Source organism: Triticum aestivum, chromosome 1A (assembly GCF_018294505.1).
Source record: "Triticum aestivum cultivar Chinese Spring chromosome 1A, IWGSC CS RefSeq v2.1, whole genome shotgun sequence".
Taxonomy (NCBI): Eukaryota; Viridiplantae; Streptophyta; class Magnoliopsida; order Poales; family Poaceae; genus Triticum; species Triticum aestivum.
In genome coordinates this window covers 320,709,464-320,733,577 of record NC_057794.1, presented here as the reverse complement: position 1 = coordinate 320,733,577, position 24,114 = coordinate 320,709,464, and the positions used below count along the sequence as shown (strand labels likewise).

General features: G+C 43.0%; 2 protein-coding genes across 6 annotated transcripts in view; one reads left to right on the top strand and one right to left on the bottom strand.

The window, feature by feature from the left end:
- The first annotated feature begins 8,243 nt into the window (after positions 1-8,243).
- Positions 8,244-15,915, top strand: LOC123048404 (electron transfer flavoprotein-ubiquinone oxidoreductase, mitochondrial). 5 transcript variants are annotated; one of them, XM_044471511.1, is made up of 18 exons: positions 8,244-8,730; positions 8,845-8,921; positions 9,267-9,373; positions 9,481-9,562; positions 9,651-9,759; positions 9,961-10,007; positions 10,129-10,203; positions 12,160-12,276; positions 12,917-12,985; positions 13,100-13,192; positions 13,861-13,963; positions 14,079-14,203; positions 14,352-14,401; positions 14,481-14,547; positions 14,662-14,741; positions 15,067-15,195; positions 15,330-15,396; positions 15,710-15,915. In XM_044471511.1, the coding sequence occupies exons 1-18, from the start codon at positions 8,259-8,261 to the stop codon at positions 15,791-15,793; spliced, it is 1,953 nt and encodes a 650-aa protein (XP_044327446.1). In that variant the 5' UTR covers positions 8,244-8,258; the 3' UTR covers positions 15,794-15,915. The 5 variants fall into 5 exon arrangements, 2 of the variants coding, with proteins under 2 accessions (XP_044327446.1, XP_044327452.1); XM_044471517.1 differs by having other exon boundaries at positions 8,312-8,734; XR_006423287.1 differs by lacking the exons at positions 15,067-15,195; positions 15,330-15,396; positions 15,710-15,915 and having other exon boundaries at positions 14,060-14,203; positions 14,662-14,746.
- A 949-nt stretch (positions 15,916-16,864) lies between these two features.
- The window catches only part of LOC123183787 (uncharacterized), a 51,432-nt gene continuing 44,182 nt past the window's right edge, over positions 16,865-24,114 (bottom strand). Inside the window, exon 2 of the mRNA XM_044596288.1 lies at positions 16,865-18,434. Coding sequence (XP_044452223.1) covers positions 17,172-18,434 — 1,263 coding nt within the window. The 3' untranslated portion in view covers positions 16,865-17,171. The remainder of the gene's footprint in view (positions 18,435-24,114) is intronic.

Sequence of the window (24,114 nt, the reverse complement as noted above, 5' to 3'; positions counted from 1 at the left end):
ATCGTTTATGTGATTAACACCCAAAGAGTATTATGGTGTGATCATGTTTTGCTTGTGAGATAATTTTAGTCAATGGGTCTGTCACATACAGATCCGTAAGTATTTTGCGAATTCTATGTCTACAATGCTCTGCACAGAGCTACTCTAGCTAATTGCTCCCACTTTCAATATGTATCTAGATCGAGACTTAGAGTCATCCAGATCTGTGTCAAAACTTGCATCGACGTAACTTTTTACGATGAACCTTTTTGTCACCTCCATAATTGAGAAATATTCCACTAAGGATATTTTTGACCGTTATCCAATGATCTACTCTTAGATCACTATTGTACTCCCTTGCTTAACACAGTGTAGGGTATACAATAGATCTGGTACACAGCATGGCATACTTTATAGAACCTATGGCTGAGGCATAGGGAATGACTTTCATTCTCATTCTATTTTCTGCCGTGGTCGCGCTTTGAGTCTTACTCAATTTCACACCTTGTAACACAGGCAAGAATTCTTTCTTTGACTATTCCATTTTGAACTACTTCAAAATCTTGTCAAGGTATGTACTTATTGAAAAAAAAAACTTATCAAGCGTCTTGATCTATCTCTATAGATCTTGATGCTCAATATGTAAGCAGCTTCACCGAGGTCTTTCTTTGAAAAACTTCTTTCAAAACACTCCTTTATGCTTTGCAGAATAATTCTACATTATTTCCGATCAACAATATGTCATTCACATATACTTATCAGAAATGTTGTAGTGCTCCCACTCACTTTCTTGTAAATACAGGCTTCACCGCAAGTCTGTATAAAACTATATGCTTTGATCATCTCATCAAAGCGCATATTCCAACTCCGAGATGCTTGCACCAGTCCATAGATGGATCGCTGGAGCTTGCACATTTTGTTAGCACCTTTAGGATTGACAAAACCTTCTGGTTGTATCATATACAACTCTTCTTTAAATCCATTAAGGAATGTAGTTTTGTTTATCCATTTGCCAGATTTCATAAAATTGCGGCAATTGCTAACATGATTTGGACAGACTTAAGCATCGCTACGAGTGAGAAAATTTCATCGTAGTCAACACCTTGAACTTTGTCAAAAACCTTTTTCGACAAGTCTAGCTTTGTAGATAGTAACACTACTATCAGCGTCCGTCTTCCTCTTGAAGATCCATTTATTTTCTATGGCTTGCCGATCATCGGGAAAATGCATCAAAGTCCATACTTTGTTCTCATACATGGATCATATCTCAGATTTCATGGCCTCAAACCATTTCGCGGAATCTGGGCTCATCATCGCTTCCTCATAGTTCGCAAGTTCGTCATGGTCTAGTAACATGACTTCCAGAACAGGATTACCGTACCACTCTGGTGCGGATCTCACTCTGGTTTACCTACGAGATTTGGTAGTAACTTGATCTGAAGTTACATGATCATCATCATTAGCTTCCTCACTAATTGGTGTAGTAGTCACAAGAACAGATTTCTGTGATGAACTACTTTCCAACAAGGGAGAAGGTACAATTACCTTATCAAGTTTTCTACTTTCCTCCTACTCACTTCTTTCGAGAGAAATTCCTTCTCTAGAAAGTTTCCGAATTTAGCAACAAAAGTCTTGCCTTCGGATCTGTGATAGAAGGTGTATCCAATAGTTTCCTTTGGATATCCTATGAAGACGCACTTCTCCGATTTAGATTTGAGCTTATCAAGTTGAAACTTTTTCACATAAGCATTGCAACCTCAAACTTTAAGAAACGACAGCTTAGGTTTCTTGCTAAACCATAGTTCATACGGTGTCATCTCAAACGGATTTAGATGGTGCCCTATTTAACGTGAATGTAGCTGTCTCTAATGCATAACCCCAAAACAATAGCGGCAAATCTGTAAGAGACATCATAGATCGCACCATATCAAATAAAGTACGATTACGACGTTCGAACACACCATTACACTGTGGTGTTCCAGGTGGCGCGAGTAGTGAAACTATTTCACATTGTTTTAACTGAAGACCAAACTCGTAATTCAAATACTCTTCTCCATGATCAGATCATAGAAACTTTATTTCTTGTTACGATGATTTTCCACTTCACTCTGAAATTCTTTGAACTTTTCAAATGTTTCAGACTTATGTTTCATCAAGTAGATATACTCACATCTGCTCAAATTATCTGTGAAGAACAGAAAATAATGATACCTGTCGCGAGCCTCAATATTCATCGGACCACATACATCAGTATGTATGATTTCCAACAAATCTGTTGCTCGCTCCATTGTTCCGAAGAACGGAGTCTTAGTCATCTTGCCCATGAGGCATGGTTCGCAAGCATCAACTGATTCATAATCAAGTGATTCCAAAAGCCCATCAGCATGGAGTTTCTTCACGCGCTTTACACCAATATGACCTAAACGGCAGTGCCACAAATAAGTTTGCACTATCATTATTAACTTTGCATATTTTGGTTTCAATATTATGTTTATGTGTATCACTACGATCGAGATCCAACGAACTATTTTCATTGGGTGTGTAACCATATAAGGTTTTATTCATGTAAACAGAACAACAATTTATTCTCTTGCTTAAATGAATAACCGTATTACAATAAACATGATCAAATCATATTCATGCTCAATGCAAACACCAAATAACACTTATTTAGGTTCAACACTAATCCCGAAAGTATAGGGAGTGTGCGATGATGATCATATCAATCTTGGAACTACTTCCAACACACATCGTCACTTCACCCTTAACTACTTTCTGTTCATTCTGCAACTCCCGTTTCGAGTTACTACTCTGAACCAGTATCAAATACCGAGGGGTTGCTACGAACACTAGTAAAATACACATTAATAATCTGTATATCAAATATACCTTTGTTCACTTTGCCATCCTTCTTATCTGCCAAATACTTGGGGTAGTTCTGCTTCTAGTGACCAGTCCCTTTGCAGTAGAAGCACTTAGTCTCAGGCTTAGGATCAGACTTGGGCTTCTTCACTTGAGAAGCAACTTGCTTGCCGTTCTTCTTGAAGTTCCCCTTCTTCCCTTTGCCCTTTTCTTGAAACTAGTGGTCTTGTCAACCATCAACACTTGATGTTTTTCTTGATTTCTACCTTCATTGATTTCAGCATCACGAAGAGCTTGGGAGTTGTTTCCGTTATCCCTTGCATATTATAGTTCATCACGAAGTTCTACTAACTTGGTGATGGTGACTAGAGAATTCTGTCAATCACTATCGTATCTGGAAGATTAACTCCCACTTGATTCAAGCGATTGTAGTACCCAGACAATCTGAGCACATGCTCACTAGTTGGGCGATTCTCCTCCATCTTTTAGCTATAGAACTTGTTGGAGACTTCATATCTCTCAACTCGGGTATTTGCTTGAAATATTAACTTCAACTCCTGGAACATCTCATATGGTCCATGACATTCAAAACGTCTTTGAAGTCCCGATTCTAAGCCATTAAGCATGGCGCACTTAAACTATCAAGTAGTCATCATATTGAGCTAGCCAAACGTTCATAACGTCTGCATCTGCTCCTGCAATAGGTCTGTCACCTAGAGGTGCATCAAGGACATAATTCTTCTGTGCAACAATGAGGATAAACCTCAGATCACGGATCCAATCCGCATCATTGCTACTAACATCTTTCAACACAATTTTCTCTAGGAACATATCAAAATAAACACAGGGAAGCAATAACGCGAGCTATTGATCTACAACATAATTTGCAAAATACTACCAGGACTAAGTTCATGATAAATTTAAGTTCAATTAATCATATTACTTAAGAACTCCCACTTAGATAGACATCCCTCTAATCCTCTAAGTGATCACGTGATCCAAAATCAACTAAACCATGTCCGATCATCACGTGAGATGGAGCAGTTTCATTGGTGAACATCACTATGTTGATCATATCTACTATATGATTCACGCTCGACCTTTCGGTCTCCGTGTTCCGAGGCCATATATGTATATGCTTGGCTCGTCAATTATAACCTGAGTATTCCGTGTGTGCAACTGGTTTGCACCCGTTGTATTTGAACATAGAGGCTATCACACCCGATCATCACGTGGTGTCTCAGCACGAAGAACTTTCGCAACGGTGCATACTCAGGGAGAAGATTTCTTGATAATTAGTGAGAGATCATCTTAAAATGCTACCGTCAATCAAAGCAAGATAAGATGCATAAAAGATAAACATCACATGCAATCAATATAAGTGATATGATATGGCCATCATCATCTTGTGCTTGTGATCTCCATCTTCGAAGCACTGTCGTGATCATCATCGTCACCGGCACGACACCTTGATCACCATCGTAGCATCGTTGTCGTCTCGCCAATCTTATGCTTCCACGACTATCGCTACCGCTTAGTGATAAAGTAAAGCATTACAGTGCAATTGCATTGCATACAATAAAGTGACAACCATATGGCTCCTGCCAGTTGCCGATAACTTGGTTACAAAACATGATCATCTCATACAATAAAATTTAGCATCATGTCTTGACCATATCACATCACAACATGCCCTGCAAAAACAAGTTAGACGTCCTCTACTTTGTTGTTGCAAGTTTTACGTGGCTGCTACGGGCTTAAGCAAGAACCAATCTTACCTACGCATCAAAACCACAACGATAGTTTGTCAAGTTGGTGTTGTTTTAACCTTCGCAAGGACCGGGCGTAGCCACACTCGGTTCAACTAAAGTTGGAGAAACTGTCACCCGCTAGCCACCTTTGTGCAAAGCGCGTCGGGAGAACCGGTCTCGCGTAAGCGTACGCGTAATGTCGGTCTGGGCCGCTTTGTCCAACAATACCGCCGAACCAAAGTATGACATGCTGGTAAGCAGTATGACTTATATCGCCCACAACTCACTTGTGTTCTACTCGTGCATATAACATCAACACATAAAACCTAGGCTCTGATGCCACTGTTGGGGAACGTAGTAATTTCAAAAAAAATTCCTACGCAGACGCAAGATCATGGTGATGCATAGCAACGAGAGGGGAGAGTGCGATCTACATACCCTTGTAGACCGATAGCGGAAGCGTTAGCACAACGCGGTTGATGTAGTCGTACGTCTTCACGGCCCGACCGATCAAGCATCGAAACTACGGCACCTCCGAGTTCTAGCACACGTTTAGCTCGATGACGATCCCCGGACTCCGATCCAGCAAAGTGTCGGGGAAGAGTTCCGTCAGCACGACGGCGTGGTGACGATCTTGATGTACTACCGTCGCAGGGCTTCGCCTAAGCACCGCTACAATATTATCGAGGATTATGGTGGAAGGGGACACCGCACACGGTTAAGAATATGATCACGTGGATCAACTTGTGTCTAGGGGTGCCCCCTGCCCCCGTACATAAAGGAGCAGGGGAAGGTGCGGCCGGCCAGGAGGAGGGCGCGCCAGGAGGAGTCCTACTCCCACCGGGAGTAGGATTCCCCTCTTTCCTAGTTGGAATAGGATTCGGGAGGGGGAAAGAGGAGAGAGAGAAGGAAGGGGGGCGCCGCCCCCCTCTCCTTGTCCTATTCGGACTAGGGGGGAGGGGTGCGCGGCCCAGCCCTGGCCACCTCTCCTCTCTTCCACTAAAGCACACTAAGGCCCATATACCTCCCGGGGGTCTCGGTAACCTCCCGGTACTCCGGTAAAATCCCGATTTCACCCGGAACACTTCCGATATCCAAATATAGGCTTCCAATATATCAATCTTTATGTCTCGACCATTTCGAGACTCCTCGTCATGTCCGTGATCACATCCGGGACTCCGAACAAACTTCGGTACATCAAAATGCATAAACTCATAATATAACTGTCATCAAAACCTTAAGCGTGCGGACCCTACGGGTTCGAGAACAATGTAGACATGACCGAGACACGTCTCCGGTCAATAACCAATAGCGAAACCTGGATGCTCATATTGGCTCCCACATGTTCTACGAAGATCTTTATCGGTCAGACCTCATAACAACATACGTTGTTCCCTTTGTCATCGGTATGTTACTTGCCCGAGATTCGATCGTCGGTATCTCAATACCTAGTTCAATCTCGCTATCGGCAAGTCTCTTTACTCGTTTCATAATACATCATCTTGCAACTAACTCATTAGTTGTAATGCTTGCAAGGCTTATGTGATGTGCATTACCGAGAGGGCCCAGAGATACCTCTCCGACAATTGGAGTGACAAATCCTAATCTCGAAATACGCCAACCCAACATGTACCTTTGGAGACACCTGTAGAGCTCCTTTATAATCACCCAGTTATGTTGTGACATTTGGTAGCACACAAAGTGTTCCTCCGATAAACGGGAGTTGCATAATCTCATAGTCATAGGAACACGTATAAGTCATGAAGAAAGCAATAGCAACATACTAAACGATCGGGTGCTAAGCTAATGGAATGGGTCATGTCAATCACATCATTCTCCTAATGATGTGATCCCATTAATCAAATGACAACATATGTCTATGGTTAGGAAACATAACCATCTTCGATTAACGAGCTAGTCAAGTAGAGGCATACTAGTGACACTCTGTTTGTCTATGTATTCACACATGTATTATGTTACCGGTTAATACAATTCTAGCATGAATAATAAACATTTATCATGATATAAGGAAATAAATAATAACTTTATTATTGCTTCTAGGGCATATTTCCTTCACTCGAATCCGTCGAAGATCAAGTCTCCGCGGATGTCGGCAGTGTAGTTTAAGTTTCCGAACCTGACCTGACGGTCAGGGGCGTAGCTTTCGATCTGCTCCAGATGGCCAAGCAAGTTGGCCCGCAGTGCGAAGCCGCCGAATACGAAGATCTGTCCGGGGAGGAAAACCTCACCCTGGACCGCATCGTTACCGATGATCGAAGGAGCCATCAAGCCTTACGGTGAAGGCATAGTGGAACTCTCAATGAAAGCACCAATGTCGGTGTCAAAACTGGCCGATCTCGGGTTGGGGGTCCTGAACTATGCGTCTAAGGCGGATGGTAACAGGAGGCGGGGGACACGATGTTTATCCAAGTTCGGACCTCTCGATGGAGGCAATACCCTACGTCCTGCTTGATTGATCTTGATGATATGAGTATTACAAGAGTTGATCTACCACGAGAACATAGAGGCTAAACCCTAGAAGCTAGCCTATGTTATGATTGTATGTTGTCCTACGGACTAAACCCTCCGGTTTATATAGACACGGAGGGGGCTAGGGTTACACAGAGTCGGTTACAAGGGAGGAGATCTACATATCTGTATTGCCAAGCTTGCCTTTCACGCCAAGGAGAGTCCCATCCGGACACGGGACGAAATCTTCAATCTTGCATCTTCATAGTCTAACAGTCCGGCCAAAGGATATAGTCCGGCTGTCCGGAGACCCCCTAATCCAGGACTCCCTCAATGACCAAGAGTTCAAGTTCCTTCATGTGTTCTCTAGGATCAAGTCGTGCGAGAAGTGGAGGAAGTGTCGGCTCGCTCTCGTCAAGGCCAAGGAGACCTACAAGCCGGACGCGCCTGCCCCGGCGGCGGCAGAAGGGCGCCCTAATGACAACAAAAGAGCCAAAGCGGGAGAGGGACGCGTCACCCGCTGCCGAATGGCTGCAATCATCGATCGAGCAGTGCATCGCCGACACCAAGAACAACGCCGCCAAGAGGAGAAATCCGACGAGGGGTGGTCGGTGTTGATGACGAAGCCGACGTCAAGCTCGACCTTCTCAGGACCAACGTCGCTGCGAAGAAGAGGAACACCGACCTGGCGTTCTTGATGGCGGCAGACATGTCGACGATGGACTAGCAGGTGAAGGCGTGGTACCTGGCGGAGCGCGGCCTCATCTTGAACCAGATGCTCGGACCGGCGGCGACCACCGCCCCTACGCCCACGACGACGCCAACGCCGACGCCCAGCCCGAGCAATGAAGTTGCGCCGACATCGACGACCAACCCGAGCACTGAAGCCACGCCGACGCCGAGCGCGAGCACTAAAGCTGCGCCCACGCCCACGCCGACCCCGGCCAGTCGCACGTCAGAGGAGCATACTGTTTGATGTGTTCCATGTCTATGATTCCTTTCTTTTGATCGCCGAACTTTTGGATATGTTTGATCGCCGAACTTTTGGGTATGTTTGACAGCCAAACGACATATTTGGCTGTGGCGTTTCATGAACCAGTGTGGAGTACCTATGATCTTTGTTTTGGATGAATTTCTTAAAAAAAAAAAGATGATTTTCGTCTTCGTCCACCTCAACGATCTGATCCACAGCCAAGTATGCCGGAGCCCGATTTCCTGAAAGAAAAAAAATACCCAAGTGCCGGAGCCTCAGCCAACTGCCACTCCACACTTCCGTATCATCCCGGACTTCCCTTCCTCCACCTCCACCTCCTCTCTCTCTGTCTCTACTTCGCGCAGCCAGGCTCCAAAATTCCGAAGCGAGACGCCTCCACCTCCAAGCAAGCTCCCACCGATCCGGAAGCTTCCCGTGTGCCCAATGCATCGAGTCCTCCGCGCGGCTGCGGCGGCGGCCGCGGGGATCGCCACGGCCCCGGCTCGCCGCCACCGCGCGCCGAGCTGGGGCGCGGCCACGGCCAGGTGGTTCTCGGTCGAACGGGAGGCGATGAGCTACGACGTCGTGATCGTGGGCGCCGGCCCGGCGGGCCTCGCCGCCGCCATCCGGCTGAAGCAGCTCTGCCGCGCGGCCGACACCGACCTCTCCGTCTGCGTCCTCGAGAAGGGAGCCGAAGTCGGTGCGCCGCCTCGCACACAAATCCTATTCTCGCTGCTGTACTGTACTACACTTGCAACGGCATTGATCACCCTCATGTAATTTGGGCCTTTGTTTTTGTTCGCCCTGCAGGTGCTCATATACTGTCAGGGAATGTGTTCGAGCCCCGTGCGTTGGATGAGCTCATCCCGAAGTGGAGGCAAGAGGATGTATGCCCTTCTGTATTCTGCATTCGATATGTTATGTTTTTTTGTGGCTCACTCTGGTTTTCTAGTGCAATAGTGCTTGTTTGTTGTTGATTTACTGAACACATGCCTTAGATTCAGCCGAGCATACGGAATTAAAGATATTATTGTGTGGGAGGGTGCTGTGATACCTTTAAATAGAACAAATGCAAGTTCTGTGTTCCTAAAATCACTTTAAATAGAACAAATGCAAGTTTTGTGTTCCTAGAATCGTTTTTATTGTTCCCAGTGATCTATGGAAAACTAAGAGTGGGATGTACCAAGTAACTTGGATACTCATTTTTATGTGACTATGATAATGTTCAACAGGCCCCAATCAGAGTCCCTGTCTCATCTGACAAGTTCTGGATGTTAACAAAGAACAAGGCATGGACACTTCCATCTCCTTTTGATAACAAAGGGAACTATGTAATAAGGTGCTGATATTTTTCTTTTCTTATCGATCGACTTGATGCTTTGTACAGTTCTATATTCCTCTTATTCCAGGGAATCCGCGTATGCCAACATACTTGTTTTTGTCCAGCTTGAGCCAATTGGTGCGATGGATGTCCGTAAAGGCTGAAGAATTAGGTGTTGAAGTGTATCCAGGGTTTGCTGCGAGTGAGGTACCATCCTTTTTAACCCTCTTCCCTCTTCCGGTTGAGGGACACTTTCGTGGAAGGATTAATATTTGCCTCAATTCTGCTCTGACAGATCCTTTATGATGAAAATCAAATAGTCGCAGGCGTTGCAACCAATGATGTTGGTATTGCTAAAGATGGTAGTAAACGGGAAACTTTTCAACCGGGTGTGGAACTAAGAGGTGAGTAACATCCTTCACCTGGTGGTTCACATAACAATATATGTTAATAATATGTTGTATATTTTCCTTATGAATTGTTTTAGAGGTAGACAATGCTTATTTCTTTGATTTGTTCTTTTCTCGAAGATTGATATACTTTATTTTCCACTCTTGTTGTTCCATGTACGTATACATTCTCATGGTCAGCTACTTAGATTGCAGGGCGAATAATACTTCTAGCTGAGGGTTGCCGGGGTTCATTATCAGAGGTCAGTATATGTAATTCTAGTGTGATAGATTTAGTCCAGGAATGTTATCTATTCTGTAGTACTGTTATGCAATTGATGCTGCAGCCTATCATGTTATCCTTCTTTGTCTTGTGCTTTCCAGAAAATAATAACGAATCACAAGCTCAGAGAAAGTGGGCAAGGCCAACATCAAACGTATGCTCTTGGAATCAAAGAGGTATATCTACATTCACTGATACCATTTGAATTATGAAATTCGATAATGCCATGTATGATTGCCTTGTTCTCAATTCTGAAACTTAAAGAAGCAGGATTGTTTACATGAACCATATTGTTTTTGCACATTAGCACCACATTATACACACAATGTGCCCGACGCGGATTTTTGGGATATGGTGCCACGCGAGGATGTTATCCTGACCGACGATTGCTGTCATGCGATTCACACTTAATATAGTGCTTGACTGGACTGTAGAAATACTTAGGGATAAGTGAGTGAATACGCAACATTAATACAGTAGACGTTAGCCAACTATTATTGAATTTGGTGGAGATAGACTGGTATATTTATGGTCATGGTGCAGGGCTGCAGGCTACCCGTCAGTGTAATTAACATTCGTGACCTGGGTTGGGTGGTAGTAAATGAGGTCTGCTCCTAGTAAGTAAAAATTACTCACCCAACCTGCACTATGGATCCTTGGTCAACCTAGTTCATGGGATTCAGTTCGTCTGATGAAGGTTGTTGCTCCAGTTTTTGCTACTAGGTTCTTGCTTGCTTGCCTAAGAAAAAGGTTCTTGCTTACCCAAAATTACTCACCCAATATGCATGTTCACAGACAACCCTGTATTGCAATAGAATGTTTGCCAAAACTGCCTTTTTTTAGGCCAGATGAAAATTGCATCTCTCCTGTTATGCTAGCAGAAGTTGGTTCTGAACTTGTGCTAACACCTTTACAACAAAATCAAGGTTCCCTGAAATAAAGCAACTTCTCTTTGTTTTCGCCTTTGCATGGCGATCCAACTAAATCACACAAATATTTTTCTCCTTCAGACATGTTTGGAATATGAGTATTTCATAGTAAAGGGTTTCAGTATTTAGACGACAAATTTGTTTGGGAAGAAAATGGAGGAAATAAAGAAGGCGACAATGGGACTTCTCTTTGTTTTCTTCTTTGCACTGATCCTCGATAAGCTCCACAACCACTGAATTCAACCCTGGGCAACCATCCTCGTCGCCTTGTTCATTTAGCTGTGACCCATTTTTAGATCGTCGAACGGCCAATCAGTACCCAGTTAATGTTTCATTTTACCGTTGTCCTCCATGTACTAGGTAGTAATTAGTTTTCCATCAAGCTCCTCAATTTACTAGTATGTGCTACCTGGTTCACCTACCGTGCAAACAGCTTTGTGTTATGATTCGTCAAGCAATAAATAAAGTGGGTGTGTTCAATATCAACTTCAGCATTACAAATTAATCAAGGTTCCTGGCAATATCTAACCATGCTAATCTCCTGCAAAGACTTGCACACACAAAACATCAGCAAGCAGATAAATAAGGCGTGCCGGGCACACGCCAACTGCCATAAATTTCCCACATACCGCCAACGCTCCTTTAAATAGCTGCGAGCTGCCAAGTTGTAAATGCATGGCAGACAATCAAGGAACTCAGGAATAATTAAAATCACGCGTGAGGCTGTATTGTGGGCCATCTGCTGCCGATGTCAGAGGTAATACGCAAGCCATACAAGTTGTATACGGTGCATGGAATTAATTATACACGCTTGATGTATTCGAACTGCACGAATCACATGGGAATGGACGGGCAGGATACCAACCTCGCGTGGCTGCATGTGCACTCGTGATTTATCGCAATGCGCCTTATTATACAAATAATATGACTAGTATAAATTGTCGGATGTCTCTAAATAGGCACTATTCATACATTAGGGCTCAATTTGTTAGCATTTGGATCGTTCATACACGCACCATTTTCTAATATATTTTTTCCAAAAGAATTATCAATGTTATAGAAATCTTATTGATTGCCCTTTATACTGTTACTGGATTGTAATTTACTATCTTCTCTTAAAATCTTCCATGTCTTTTTTTCTAACTACTACTTGAAGATGGTTTATTAACGCTTCTTTTGTCCAAATTGGATGCTTTCATTTAGGTCTGGGAGATAGAAGAAGGAAAGCATAAGCCAGGTTCTGTGGTTCATACTGTAGGGTGGCCTTTGGACATGAAGACATATGGAGGATCATTTCTATACCACCTTGATGATAGACAGGTACTTTTGAGATTTGCAGCTTGTCATTGTCACGTATTATATGTTTTGCTTGCAAGGATTGTTATCTGTGAAAATATATAATATACAATCTCATTTCTGTACTACCTTGATGATAGACAGGTACTTTTGAGATTTGTAGCTTGTCATTATCACGTATTATATGTTTTGCTTGCAAGGATTGTTATCTGTGTAAATATATAATATACAATCTCAGATTATAGGAAGCATTCTGCCGCACAGCCTAAATTTAGTCAGCAAAAAATAAGTTTCTCTGCCTTTGCTGTGTGAAGTGATCTCTTCTATGAACACAAATCTTTACTTGAGTTTTTTTTGTTGAACTTGTTTTTTGCATTAGAAGAATGCCAAAACAGCACGGAAGCTACACAAGCACCGGTCTGTTGTCTACCCAAATCAGAAATCAAAACACTAAGATCCTAAAACACCAAAAGGAAGGGAAAACACCAAAAACATTTATGTTTGAGTTTGAAGGGGGAGGCGCTAATTCATCCGTATCATTTGACCCTTGATTTGCACATGGATGACTGGCTATTAATACTCTTTTTTTCGCTTGCAACTTCCTAAAGTGTTGTTCAGAAGTTTGAATTACATGTATTCAGTGTTATTTTTGCTCTTATTTCAGTTAGCAATTGGTCTGGTTGTTGCCTTGAATTATCGAAATCCTTTTCTCAGCCCATACGATGAGTTCCAGGTGTGTATATTTTCTGTATGACTGTCTTTTGGTGACAATTAGTATGTAGCTGATCTGAGTATTTCAGTTCTGTCGTCACTTAACTGTCAGAATAAATTCTTTCCAATATTTCAGAAATTCAAGCAGCACCCTGCGATCAGAACACTTCTGGAAGGTGGAACAGTTCTTCAGTATGGTGCTCGTACTTTGAATGAAGGTGGTTTTCAGGTAAGATGATATGGTTGGCTACAGATAAATGCACGTGTAAGCTCCTTATGTAATCTACATTTATATTACATGGCATTGTACATAGACATCAGTGCAGTTTCACCTGGTGCGATCTATTGCTGGCAGTATTAACTCTGTAAGCTGAAACATGGTTCTGGTCTTGCTCGTTTGTTATATTATACTAGCACGTTGCCCATGCGTTGCTATGAAAACTAAATTATGAGGTGTAAGGTCATGACTTAAGAGCATAATTTTGAGTTAGTCACATTTTTGCATTTTGTTATTTGTGCATTCTTCAAGTGTGAAAGTAGAGTATAATTTGTTTTAGGTCCCACATGTGAGTAAAAGTGCATTTGTTTATTTATGTCTCTTGGAAGGTTGATAGTCCCACATGTGGGCAAGGATGCATTTTTTTATTGGTGAAGGGTATTGGTCCCACAAGTGAATTCACCACCAACTCCAACCTTTATAAGTAGGAAAGATTTCAACATTTATTGTAGCATTCCACTTCTGTTATTCAGTTTAATAACCTGTATTATTTTTGCTTTTCAGCTGTTAAATGTGGTTCACTTCTGTTATTTAGTTAATAGCTGTGTTGTGTTTGCTTTCTACTAGTTGCTACTTATATTCAGTAATATGGTACTGATAGAGTTCCTAAATAATTTCAGTCAATACCAAATCCAGTTTTCCCCGGTGGTGCAATTATTGGATGCTCTGCAGGGTTCCTAAATGTTCCCAAAATAAAAGGATCACATACCGCTATGAAATCAGGTATCTCTCCACTATGTGTTTGTTTGCGCTAGATTTTTAACTAGGGTTTGCGGTTCATTTAATTATCTGTTTATCGATACAAGCCTTGTACTAAAGGTAGAGATGTGCACAAAAGGTATGCTTGCGGCAGAAGCAACTTTCAAGGCTCTGGTTGAAGGATCTTCCATTGATCTGTACTGGGAGAATCTCAAGAAGTCATGGATATGGGACGAACTCTATAGAGCTCGGAATTATAGACCAGTATGTGATTATTATTATTATTAGTCTCCCAAACAACATATTCTTTCTAGTTTTTGAATTTTTTTTCAAAGAAGTGCAGAGGATAGGCCATGCATTTCTTTTTCTGAAGCTTGTAAGAAAATAAAGATGCTTTATTGTTTGCTTATAGGCATTTGAATACGGATTTATTCCTGGCATGGCCTTGTCAGCAGTGGAACGGTGAGGTCCCAATTGGTAAGCTAGTGTTATTTGGTGTTCTATCCATTTCACTTACACATGTTAATTGTTCAATTGTTAGCTACATATTCAAAGGGAAGTCACCTTTTACACTGAAGCATGGGAAGCCTGACCATGAAGCTACAGAAGTGAGTGTGAAGTGCTACCATTGCTCAACATTCTTTGTTAGCAGAAAATTAAAATCACAATATTGTTCCATTTCTGTTACTAGCGAGACTGACTGAACACTTCCTTGTGGACAGATGGTCAATCTGCATTCGCCTATTTCGTATCCAAAACCAGATGGGCAGGTGTCCTTTGACGTTCCGTCTTCTTTATACAGGTACACATGCCTGCAGCAAGAATATTAGTCTTCTTTCAAACTTCTTTACTCAACACCTTAGTCGTGCTTTACTATCCGTGCAGCTTAGAACCTAGTAACATGAGAAACGCCATACTGTATATATAAAAAATGTTTGAAGCCGATAGCCCAAACATGGAGCGCTTTTCCTTAAACAAATTCGAAGGACCATAGATACTGCAGATGCACTGATCAAAATTGGTAGCTGCACGGCATTTCTGTATCTTGAACCTGGGGGATACCATGGATATACTGCAGAGTACCTTCTCGATCTGTACTTCTATCACTAATAATTTCTTCTGTACAGGAGCAACACAAACCATGAGCATGACCAGCCTCCTCATCTCCGGTTGAGGGATCCTGCAGTACCTGAAACCGTAAATCTCCCACAGTATGCTGGACCAGAGTCGCGTTATTGTCCAGCTCGAGTTTACGAGTATGCAATGACCATGCCAGCTTGAATTATCATTTTCTCCCAGTGGAATAGATAACGCGCAATAAAATGTACCATGCTTTGTAGCCCAAGCAGAAGTTGCTGATTTACTGCTGACCATTTCTGTTGGCATGCAGATATGTATCTGACGAGAATGGTGACCCGAAGCTTCACATAAATGCTCAAAATTGTCTTCATTGCAAGGTAGCTCCCTTCATTTGATGGTTCAGGGATCTTGCATTCTTTTATATATTCAGTGCATGGTTGCATAGGGAGGGTGCCCGCCCGTTGTTGGATTTGTGTCATCCACTGAACTGCGAAGTTGTAGTTTCAGGAAAGCATATGTTCCTCTGTTAGATTCTGGCATTCATGGTTGCACTGATCCAATCCACAGTGACACAGTCGCTGTTATGATCTGGATAGCCAATTCAAAGTTTTTGGGATGTACCATTGGAAACTTATTATTTGAGCCTCTTACTTGTGTTCCCTCCACCTAAGCTGTTGACGCTATCGGCAGGCTTGTGACATAAAAGATCCAAAGCAAAACATCGAGTGGACTGTCCCGGAAGGCGGAGGAGGACCTGGTTACACAGTGATGTGAACATTAGTAGAGAAATTCTGATGCCCAAATTGGCCTGTCCAACACTATTCTCATAATAATGGTGTAAATATTACTTACAATGTTTCTGATGCTGAAACTAGCTTGTCCGACGGTATATTTTAGAGAACCTTGTGCGACGAATACACCAACCAGGGCTGGCATGTACGGTGCCAGAGAGTTCCGGTGGAATTCCTTCCATCTGAATGGCCGAAAGCAACCGATGGCCTAGTGTAACTGCACGTGCTGGTGCTTAGGGTAAAGTGGAGGTGGGGTCACTAAAAAAAGTTCGAACTGTTCTTCAGTACAGCTAAGTAGCTGCTGGCTTAAGAAAAAGAATCGGATACTTTGCCTCTTGCAGAGATGAGATCGCTTTGTCGAAATATAACACGCAAGATACATGTACCGAACATAGGCTGGATGGTAGGCTAATTCTGAGCGATATCCAAAAATCAGTGACCTGGATCTGTCACACCGGTGAGCAGTGGACAGTGGTCACATACGGACATTGGATTCTCTTGCCGATCAGGGTGCTCCAGTTCCACACGCCCACGGCCCACCACTGATGAGTCTAGAGTAGAACTAGAACGATCAACGAATGGTTGTGTTCAACCTAGTACTCCATTGTTAACATGTGATTTGAGATTGCAGAGACAAGGACACATCTCTGTCTGGTCCAGCGCCAAGAACATGCATCTGTCATGGGAGTTTGTTTAGTTCAAGCAAAACAGTAAAGAAGTGGCTGGCCTCTGCAGAGTTATCTATCCAGGGACATTCCCAGCCTCCAAGTGCCAAGGAACACTATAGGAGCTAGCCATTTTGTTTCAGTGCCCAGGAACGCAAAGAAACCAACCATTTTGCTGCAGTGCCATGAGATTTTATCTCCTGAACCGAAATGAACCAAAAGACCAACACATGGATCCCAGCCTCCGAGCACCAAGGAACACAAAGAAGCCAGCCATTCTGGTGCTCCTGAACCAAAAAACCTACGCAACCCTGAATTCGGGACCAATTTGCCCACCATCGTTTTCAGCAATAGGGCGGAACAAGATAATCAGATTTCTCAGTCCAACATCAGCCAGCCAAGGATTATTAATTCAGTAAGCATTGTGTGATCAGAACAAGAGAAGCAGAACTGATAGGCGCAAGGCCAAAGGATAAAATCTCTTGGCAATGAGGACTGGTTCATTCATAGATCGATTGCAGCTACTACACAAGAGCATACTAAACCAATATACTCGAGCTATCTACTCATGGCCTCCCCTACCACCTATACCAAGAAACCAGCATAACAAACAGATTGAATCGAAAGAATTCCCACGGCGCAAAAGGACCAATGCAATGCAATGCAGTAAAACTTGTTGGCCGGCCCCATCATCCATCAATTCCCCTCGTCGTCCTCGTCGTCCTCGAGCTCGAGCCTCTCCTTCTCGGCCTTGCGCTTCTCCTTCTCCGCCCTGAGCTCCTCGGCCTCCTTGATCCAGAGGTCGGCGAACTCGCAGTCCCTGTACCTGTCGAACCAGGGTCCCCCGCAGGTGTAGTGCAGGGCCTTGGGCTTCGTGGTCGGGTCGTCAGGGTCGACCTTGTTGTGGCCGACGAGGAAGTTCCAGACGAAGGGCACCTCCCCGATCTCGTCGTCTTCGAGCCAGGAGAATCGGTGGAGGAAGGCGCCGGTCTTGGTGCTGACGGCGTCCGGGGTGAGCGTGGCGACGTTCTTGGGGTGGGCGCAGTTGTAGAGCACCATGGAGGACCAGTTCTTGCGCGGGTACACGGTCTGCATGGCGCCGTCCATCTTGGTGGTCTCGAGGGGCGCGTACTCGTGCTTGACGCAGACGACGGCGAGGCGCTTGGCGGCGGCGGCGTCCGAGGGCACGGCGGAGGCGATGAGCTCGGCGACGTCGGCGAGGTAGAGGAAGTCGCAGTCGATGAAGAGCGCCCAGCCGCGGTAGCCGGCGAGGAAGGGGGTGAGGAAGCGGGTGAAGGAGAACTCGGTGCTCTCCATGTGGCCCCGCGTGCGCCAGTAGAGGCCCGACGCGCGCAGGTCCGGCTGCCGGATGGGGCGCACGTCGAGCGGCACGGTGGCGTGGCGGATCAGGCTGCGGCGGCACACCTCGTACGCCTCGTGCTCCTTCGGGTCGTACCCGACGAAGACGCGGAACGGCTCCGGCGACGGCGGCACCGTCATGGTCTGGATCTGGGCGGTGGCGAGGGGAATGGAGCGGAGGAGGAGGGCGCGGGCTTTAATGGAGGGAGGCGAGGTGGGGCTGAAACTAACTAAAGATGGCAAACGGGGGGAGGTGATCTTGAGATCTGTTTCGAATCTAATGATCCTGGTGTGTGTTTGGCTTTGGCGACGGGAGGGACTGACAGGTTGGGCCAGGAAAGCGGGGCCCGTGGGGCAGTGAGACGGCGAGGGGATTTTCCTTTCTCGTCGGTGCCTCGGTGGGGGGTTGACAGCTGGGTAACGCCGGGAGCAGCGGCCGCGGGGAAGAGGATGTCGGTGGCGAGGCGGCGTGGGCACGGCACGGGCGGGAACGCGGCCGTCGCGTGGAAATCTCAGGAGGTGGTCGCGGGAGTCCGCAGCCTGCGGCGTGGGCCGGGGGTCACTGGACGGCCATGTGCTTCGGTGTAGGCGTGTCGCGTGCTATGGTCACGCCTCGTCAAACTGTCAAAGCGCGTCCTCGCGTGAAGACTCCAACTTCGGATGATTGTTGACAACCATGTGACAGGCTCTGATAGTAGTTTAATCTGAGTTGGTAATAACCATTTCCCAGGTCATGTTAAGGTCAATCTTGAAGAATATTTTTGCTTCATTGAAAGCAAAGATTTTCAGTGGCTGAAAGTAGCTGTTTATCGTCGGAAACACTAAAAATCTGACTTTAGATTTTTAGGCATGACAAATCTGAATTTTTTTTATGACAAATTATATTGGCGAGATGGTGGCAAATTTAGTTTGCAAGCACAATAATATTCTGAAAAAATAAATGAACTGAGGTGAATTTGCCATGCTCGCTAACTAAACTTGTCATCCTCAAATAATATAATTTGTCATGGAAAATGTTTGAGTCACATGGTAAAAAATCTGATGTCAGATTTGTAGTGAAGTCCTTTATTTCATAGACTCGCATAACCGCACACTCAGGAGGGGTCGTCCGAATGAGCGAACGATCGCTGGAACCTGCTCACGTGAAACAAGCTACCTTACAAGAAATATGTATTTTAAAGCAACTTGGGGAAGAATGTCTCCCTCAAGCTCAGGGGACGCTTATTATAATATTAAATGCTTTACCTGATCATCCTTTTCAAAGTAACGAAATCAGCAATATCTTTATAATGGAGTAAGCGATGAATCTAGGGACCACCTGGATAGTTGTGATGGTTGTGTTTTTAGAAAAAGAACAGTTGAACATGCTCAAGAACTATTGAATAACTTATTGAAAAATGCCAACAATTGGACACTTTCTGAACCACCACCTAAACCAACTCCGGAGAAGTGAGATATTCTATTCGTAAGTCTTGAAGATATGCAAGAGGCTAAGAAATCTATGAAAAAAAAGCACTAAAGCAGAAGATATTAAGCACTACACCAATGGCCCGACGGGCAATTTCCTGGGCCTCCTCCCCGAGCATCATCCCTTAAGCCATAAAAAAACTGTCTAAATCCCAACGAAAAAATAAAAATGAAAAACAAACACTTGCCATCGAACCAAAAAAGACATAGATTTGCCATGATAAATAGCATGAACTTGCGAGTTGTCTAAGAAACACACAGTAAAAATTATTTAATTCACATAAAAAACAAAAAGAGAAATTCAAAACATGGATATATGAGTAAAACAAGAAATTTCCTACAAAAATTGCCATCAGGCATGTATAAAATTTGCCGTAGTAATAGGCATATTAAGTTGTGTCATAAAAATGTGAATAGTTTGTCATTTTAGTATAAAAATGTTGGCATCCATCTAGTAGTACAGATAACACATACTAAAACATCAGGAAGTTTGCTATTCTCCATGGCAAACACATGCACATAACAAAATTTGCCATGATCCTTGGCAAAAAGAACTATATAAAAGCGCATACAAACTTGATGGCAAAAAATATAAAAGATGTTATCTAATTCATGGCAAAAAAGGAAAATTTATGAATGAGTGGCGTGGCAAATTCAAATAAAAAATAAAATAGATGTCTGTATGTAGGCAAAATGTAGAAATTTTGTAATTAGACATGGAAACAATCAATTAAAATTCGTACTAGTGACCATGGCAATTTCATACAAAGAAAATATAAATATGTGTAGGGAAGGGTAAGAAAAGTTCTACTAGTGGCAAGGGAATTTTTTTATGAAAATTTCATGTCACTAGATCATTTTTTAAAACTTTTGCCATGTCACAGAAGAAGTACCCAACTTTAAGAGTGGCCTTAGCCCCAAACTTGTTAGGTGTGTAAGTCTTAATTACACCCTTCAGACTTTTCCTTTCTCTGTTTGTTGCTTTATTCACCATCATCACATGACAGGTGTTCTTTTGGATCCCACCTTATCAGTCTAATGCATAGTAAACACTTTACTAAGACTTGCAAACAAACATTGCTTTGGATATCTCATATCTTTTAGCCTTTGTTTGTATCTGAAACTAATTTTCAGTTCCATGAATATCACATGACTATCCCAAACTTTTGAAGCTCGGGTCTCATGGAAGCAAACATATTGCACTTGACCATAACAAAAAATTAGCTTTTGGATCGAAGGACGAAGTCACATCATCCATAGCATCAGCGGGAGATTACTGAAAGTATGCAATAGGACAAGGCCCTTCTCGGCATTCTTGAGGACAGTACTCACATTATGTTACCAATCATAAAGTTTTAACCAGATAATTTGCAGATTATTCAATTTCAACGGGGAAGGTCGAAAAGCGAGCCAATATTCTACAACTTATATGCAAATAATAATTAGCCTATGTTCAATATAGTTGTTTTTGGTTTTCCAGAAAATCCATACCAAACGAAGTCTAAACACGACGAAATTTTTTGACGATTTTTCATGGAAGGAAAGAGACCTAGGAAGCTTCGAGGGAGCACCAGAAGACCCACAAGGGCCCCACAAGCCAGGGGCACACCCTGGTGCCTTGTGGGCCCCTAGTCATCCCTCTTGGCGCGATTCCAATGCTAAAAATTCATATATATTCCAAAACCCCCGAAAGTTAACCTAGATGAGTTCTTCCGCCGCCGTAAACCTCTATTCCGAAGCGATCTCATCCGGAGCCCTGTTCCGGCACCCTATCGGAGGGGGAAGTCATCACTGGAGGCCATCTTCATCACCCCCGCTGCCTCGATGACGAGGAGGGAGTAGTTCATCCTCGGGGCTGAGGGAATGTACCAGTAGCTATGTGTTTAATCTCTCTCCATCGTGTTCTTTATGGGGCACGATCTTGATGTACCATGAGTTTTGTTAATATAGTTGGATCATATGGTGTTCTTTCCCCTCTAGCTTTGTTGTGATGAATTGAGTCCTGCTCTTTGAAGACCTCTATGTTGGATTGAATATTACGAATCTAAGATTATTTGATGCATATTGAATAATTAACTCATGGAGACTAGAGGTGGCAATGGCGTTCTTTATGTGACATTAGAATTGATTAATATGTATCATATGGTGTTATCGTAGTATGATCTCTAGGGCTATTCATGACACCTAGGGGTGGCTCGATAGATTGATTGAAAGGATAACTTTGAGGTGGTTTTTCTATCTACAATGAATTTATCGTGTGTTTTACGATATAGATAGGAACTATGAAGTGACTCTTTATCGTATGTTCAGGGATTATCTTATGATTGAATTATGTTAATGATGTTGAGAGATTGCACTAGTGAATGTATGAACCCTAGGCCTTGTTTCTAAGCATTGAGACACCATTTTGCTCGCTTTTTGGTACTTACTACCTTGCTGTTTTTTTAATTATTCAGATTATAAAAAGCTATTTCTACCATCCATATTACACATCTATCATCACCTCTTCGCCGAACTAGTGCACCTATACAACTGAAAATTGTATTGGATGTGTTGGGGACACAGGAGACTACTTGTATTTGATTGTAGGATTGTTTGAGAGAGAACCATCTTCATCCTACACCTCCCACGGATTGATAAATCTTAGGTCATCCACTTGAGGCAAATTTGATGTTGTCTTACAAAACTCTACGCTTGGAGGCCCAACCAAGTCTACAAGAATAAAGTTGCGTAGTAGACATCACACCCTTTGGAAATTTCCTTTCTCTATTTGTTGTTTTATTCACCTTCATCACGTGACATGCATTCTTCTAAATCCCATCTTATCAGTCTAATGCATAGTAAACAATTTACTAATACTTGCAAACAAACATTGCTTTGGATATCTCATATCTTAGCCTTCGTTTGTATCTAAAGCTAATTTTCAGTTTCAAGAATATCACATAACTATCCCAAACTTTCGAAGTTTGGGTCTCATGGAAGCGAACATATTGCACTTGGCCGTAACAAAAATCCAGCTTTTGGATCAAAGGACGAAAGTCACATCATCCATAGCATCAGCGGGAGAATACCGAAAGTATGCCATAGGACAAAGTCCTTCTTGTCACCCTTTAGGACAATCCACACATCACGTTACCAATCATAAAGTTTTAACTAGATAATTTACAGCTTATTCATTTCAATAGGGAAGGTGAAAATGCGAGCCACTATTCTACAACTTATATGCAAATAATACTTAGACTACATTCAGTAATTAATTGCACTTAGCAATTAAACAATTTAATTATAAAGTGTGCTCCCACTCAAACAATTTAATTATAAAGTGACCTTTCTGACGGAGAAATCTTCATGAAAATTCAGCCAAAAACTTTGTCGTGGCAGCAGTTTCGAAAACTCCTCTCGTGGTAGAACTTTTCTGTCAAGGCTAGTTTTTCCTTTTTCTCCATCTTTGTATTTTGCATCGGTGTCCACCTTTGCAAAGCCAATTGTTACTCTGCATGATGATCTATCTAATTGGAATGTTGAAAATATGCCATCCAATCATTGTGTTTATTCACTGGTACCGTATTGTGCTATACAAACGGTTTTAATCCCTTTCCGCGATGGCATTTGGAACCGTCGCCTAGTGAGTAACGGCGATAAGGGGGTCCTTCCCACACGACCCAAAAACCGTCGGGGATAGACGAGCGGCTACTGACGATCGCCATAGAATAAACGTATGAGAGGCCGCCCCAGTCCCACACGTTACATCTCGACGTTACGTTCTGATCAGAGAGACATCCCAAACGATTACGCCACTATAGTCATGTGAAAAAGGTGGACATCAACATTTAATCTACCAATATGTTTGTGATAGGTACGTTATCGCACATGGTTCAAGAATGTAAAATGTGTGTGGTGCCTGTACTAACACCAACATGTCCATTTTCATAACTGTGTGCGATTGGTATTCCTATCACACACGCACACTAGTTTGAAATGGTTGTCATATTAGCATGAACCGCACACACATATGAGACGAAACCATGTGTGCGTCTATCGGGCATCGTAAACGTTTCACGTCAAATAACCGTCTGCTCTCTATTTTTCGTCGCACACGCTGTTTTCTTTCTAACCGTGTGTACATTATTTTATTCGCTCCTGTATAATTTTATTTTTCCATGTAATTTATTATTCGAATTGGAAATTTTGAGATATGAAACATGCAATTCAAATTCTCAGCACAATGGTTCAACATAGAATCCATAAATAAAATTTTCAGTACAATATGTTCAGTAATTATAGGATTAGATAGTAATTAACTATGATGAACCACAATATTTAGAGGCGGTAAAGATGAAGAGACAAGTGTAAATCATTTTGACTGTCGATGGTGTTGAAGAAGCGGAATGCCCATAATGTGCCTTCATGCATGCCATAGGCACGGACAATTTTTGTCCAACCCCTTGTGACAATCGCTCGCCCATCCTTCACCGCCTTCAGGAAGACTTCTAGAGTATTATCATGGTAGCATGAATTATATACTTTAACCTTAGTTGCCTCCACTCCGGTCATGTAGTTTGCAAGGTAATCATCAATAAATAGCTTCGGAAACCACTGAAAAGAGAAAAATATCATATACTAAGGTCTAATAGAGTAACTTGTTGTGGGCAGGGCGAAAAGGCAACACATTACCTACCATCCTAAAGTTCACTGTTGTCTTGGACAAAGTGTAAATAAAGAGCTTAATTTCCATCACCCGTTTCTTTCGCCTGACAATCTTTCTTAATTTCCTCACTTGACGATTGTTCATGAATATCTAATTGCCCCATAC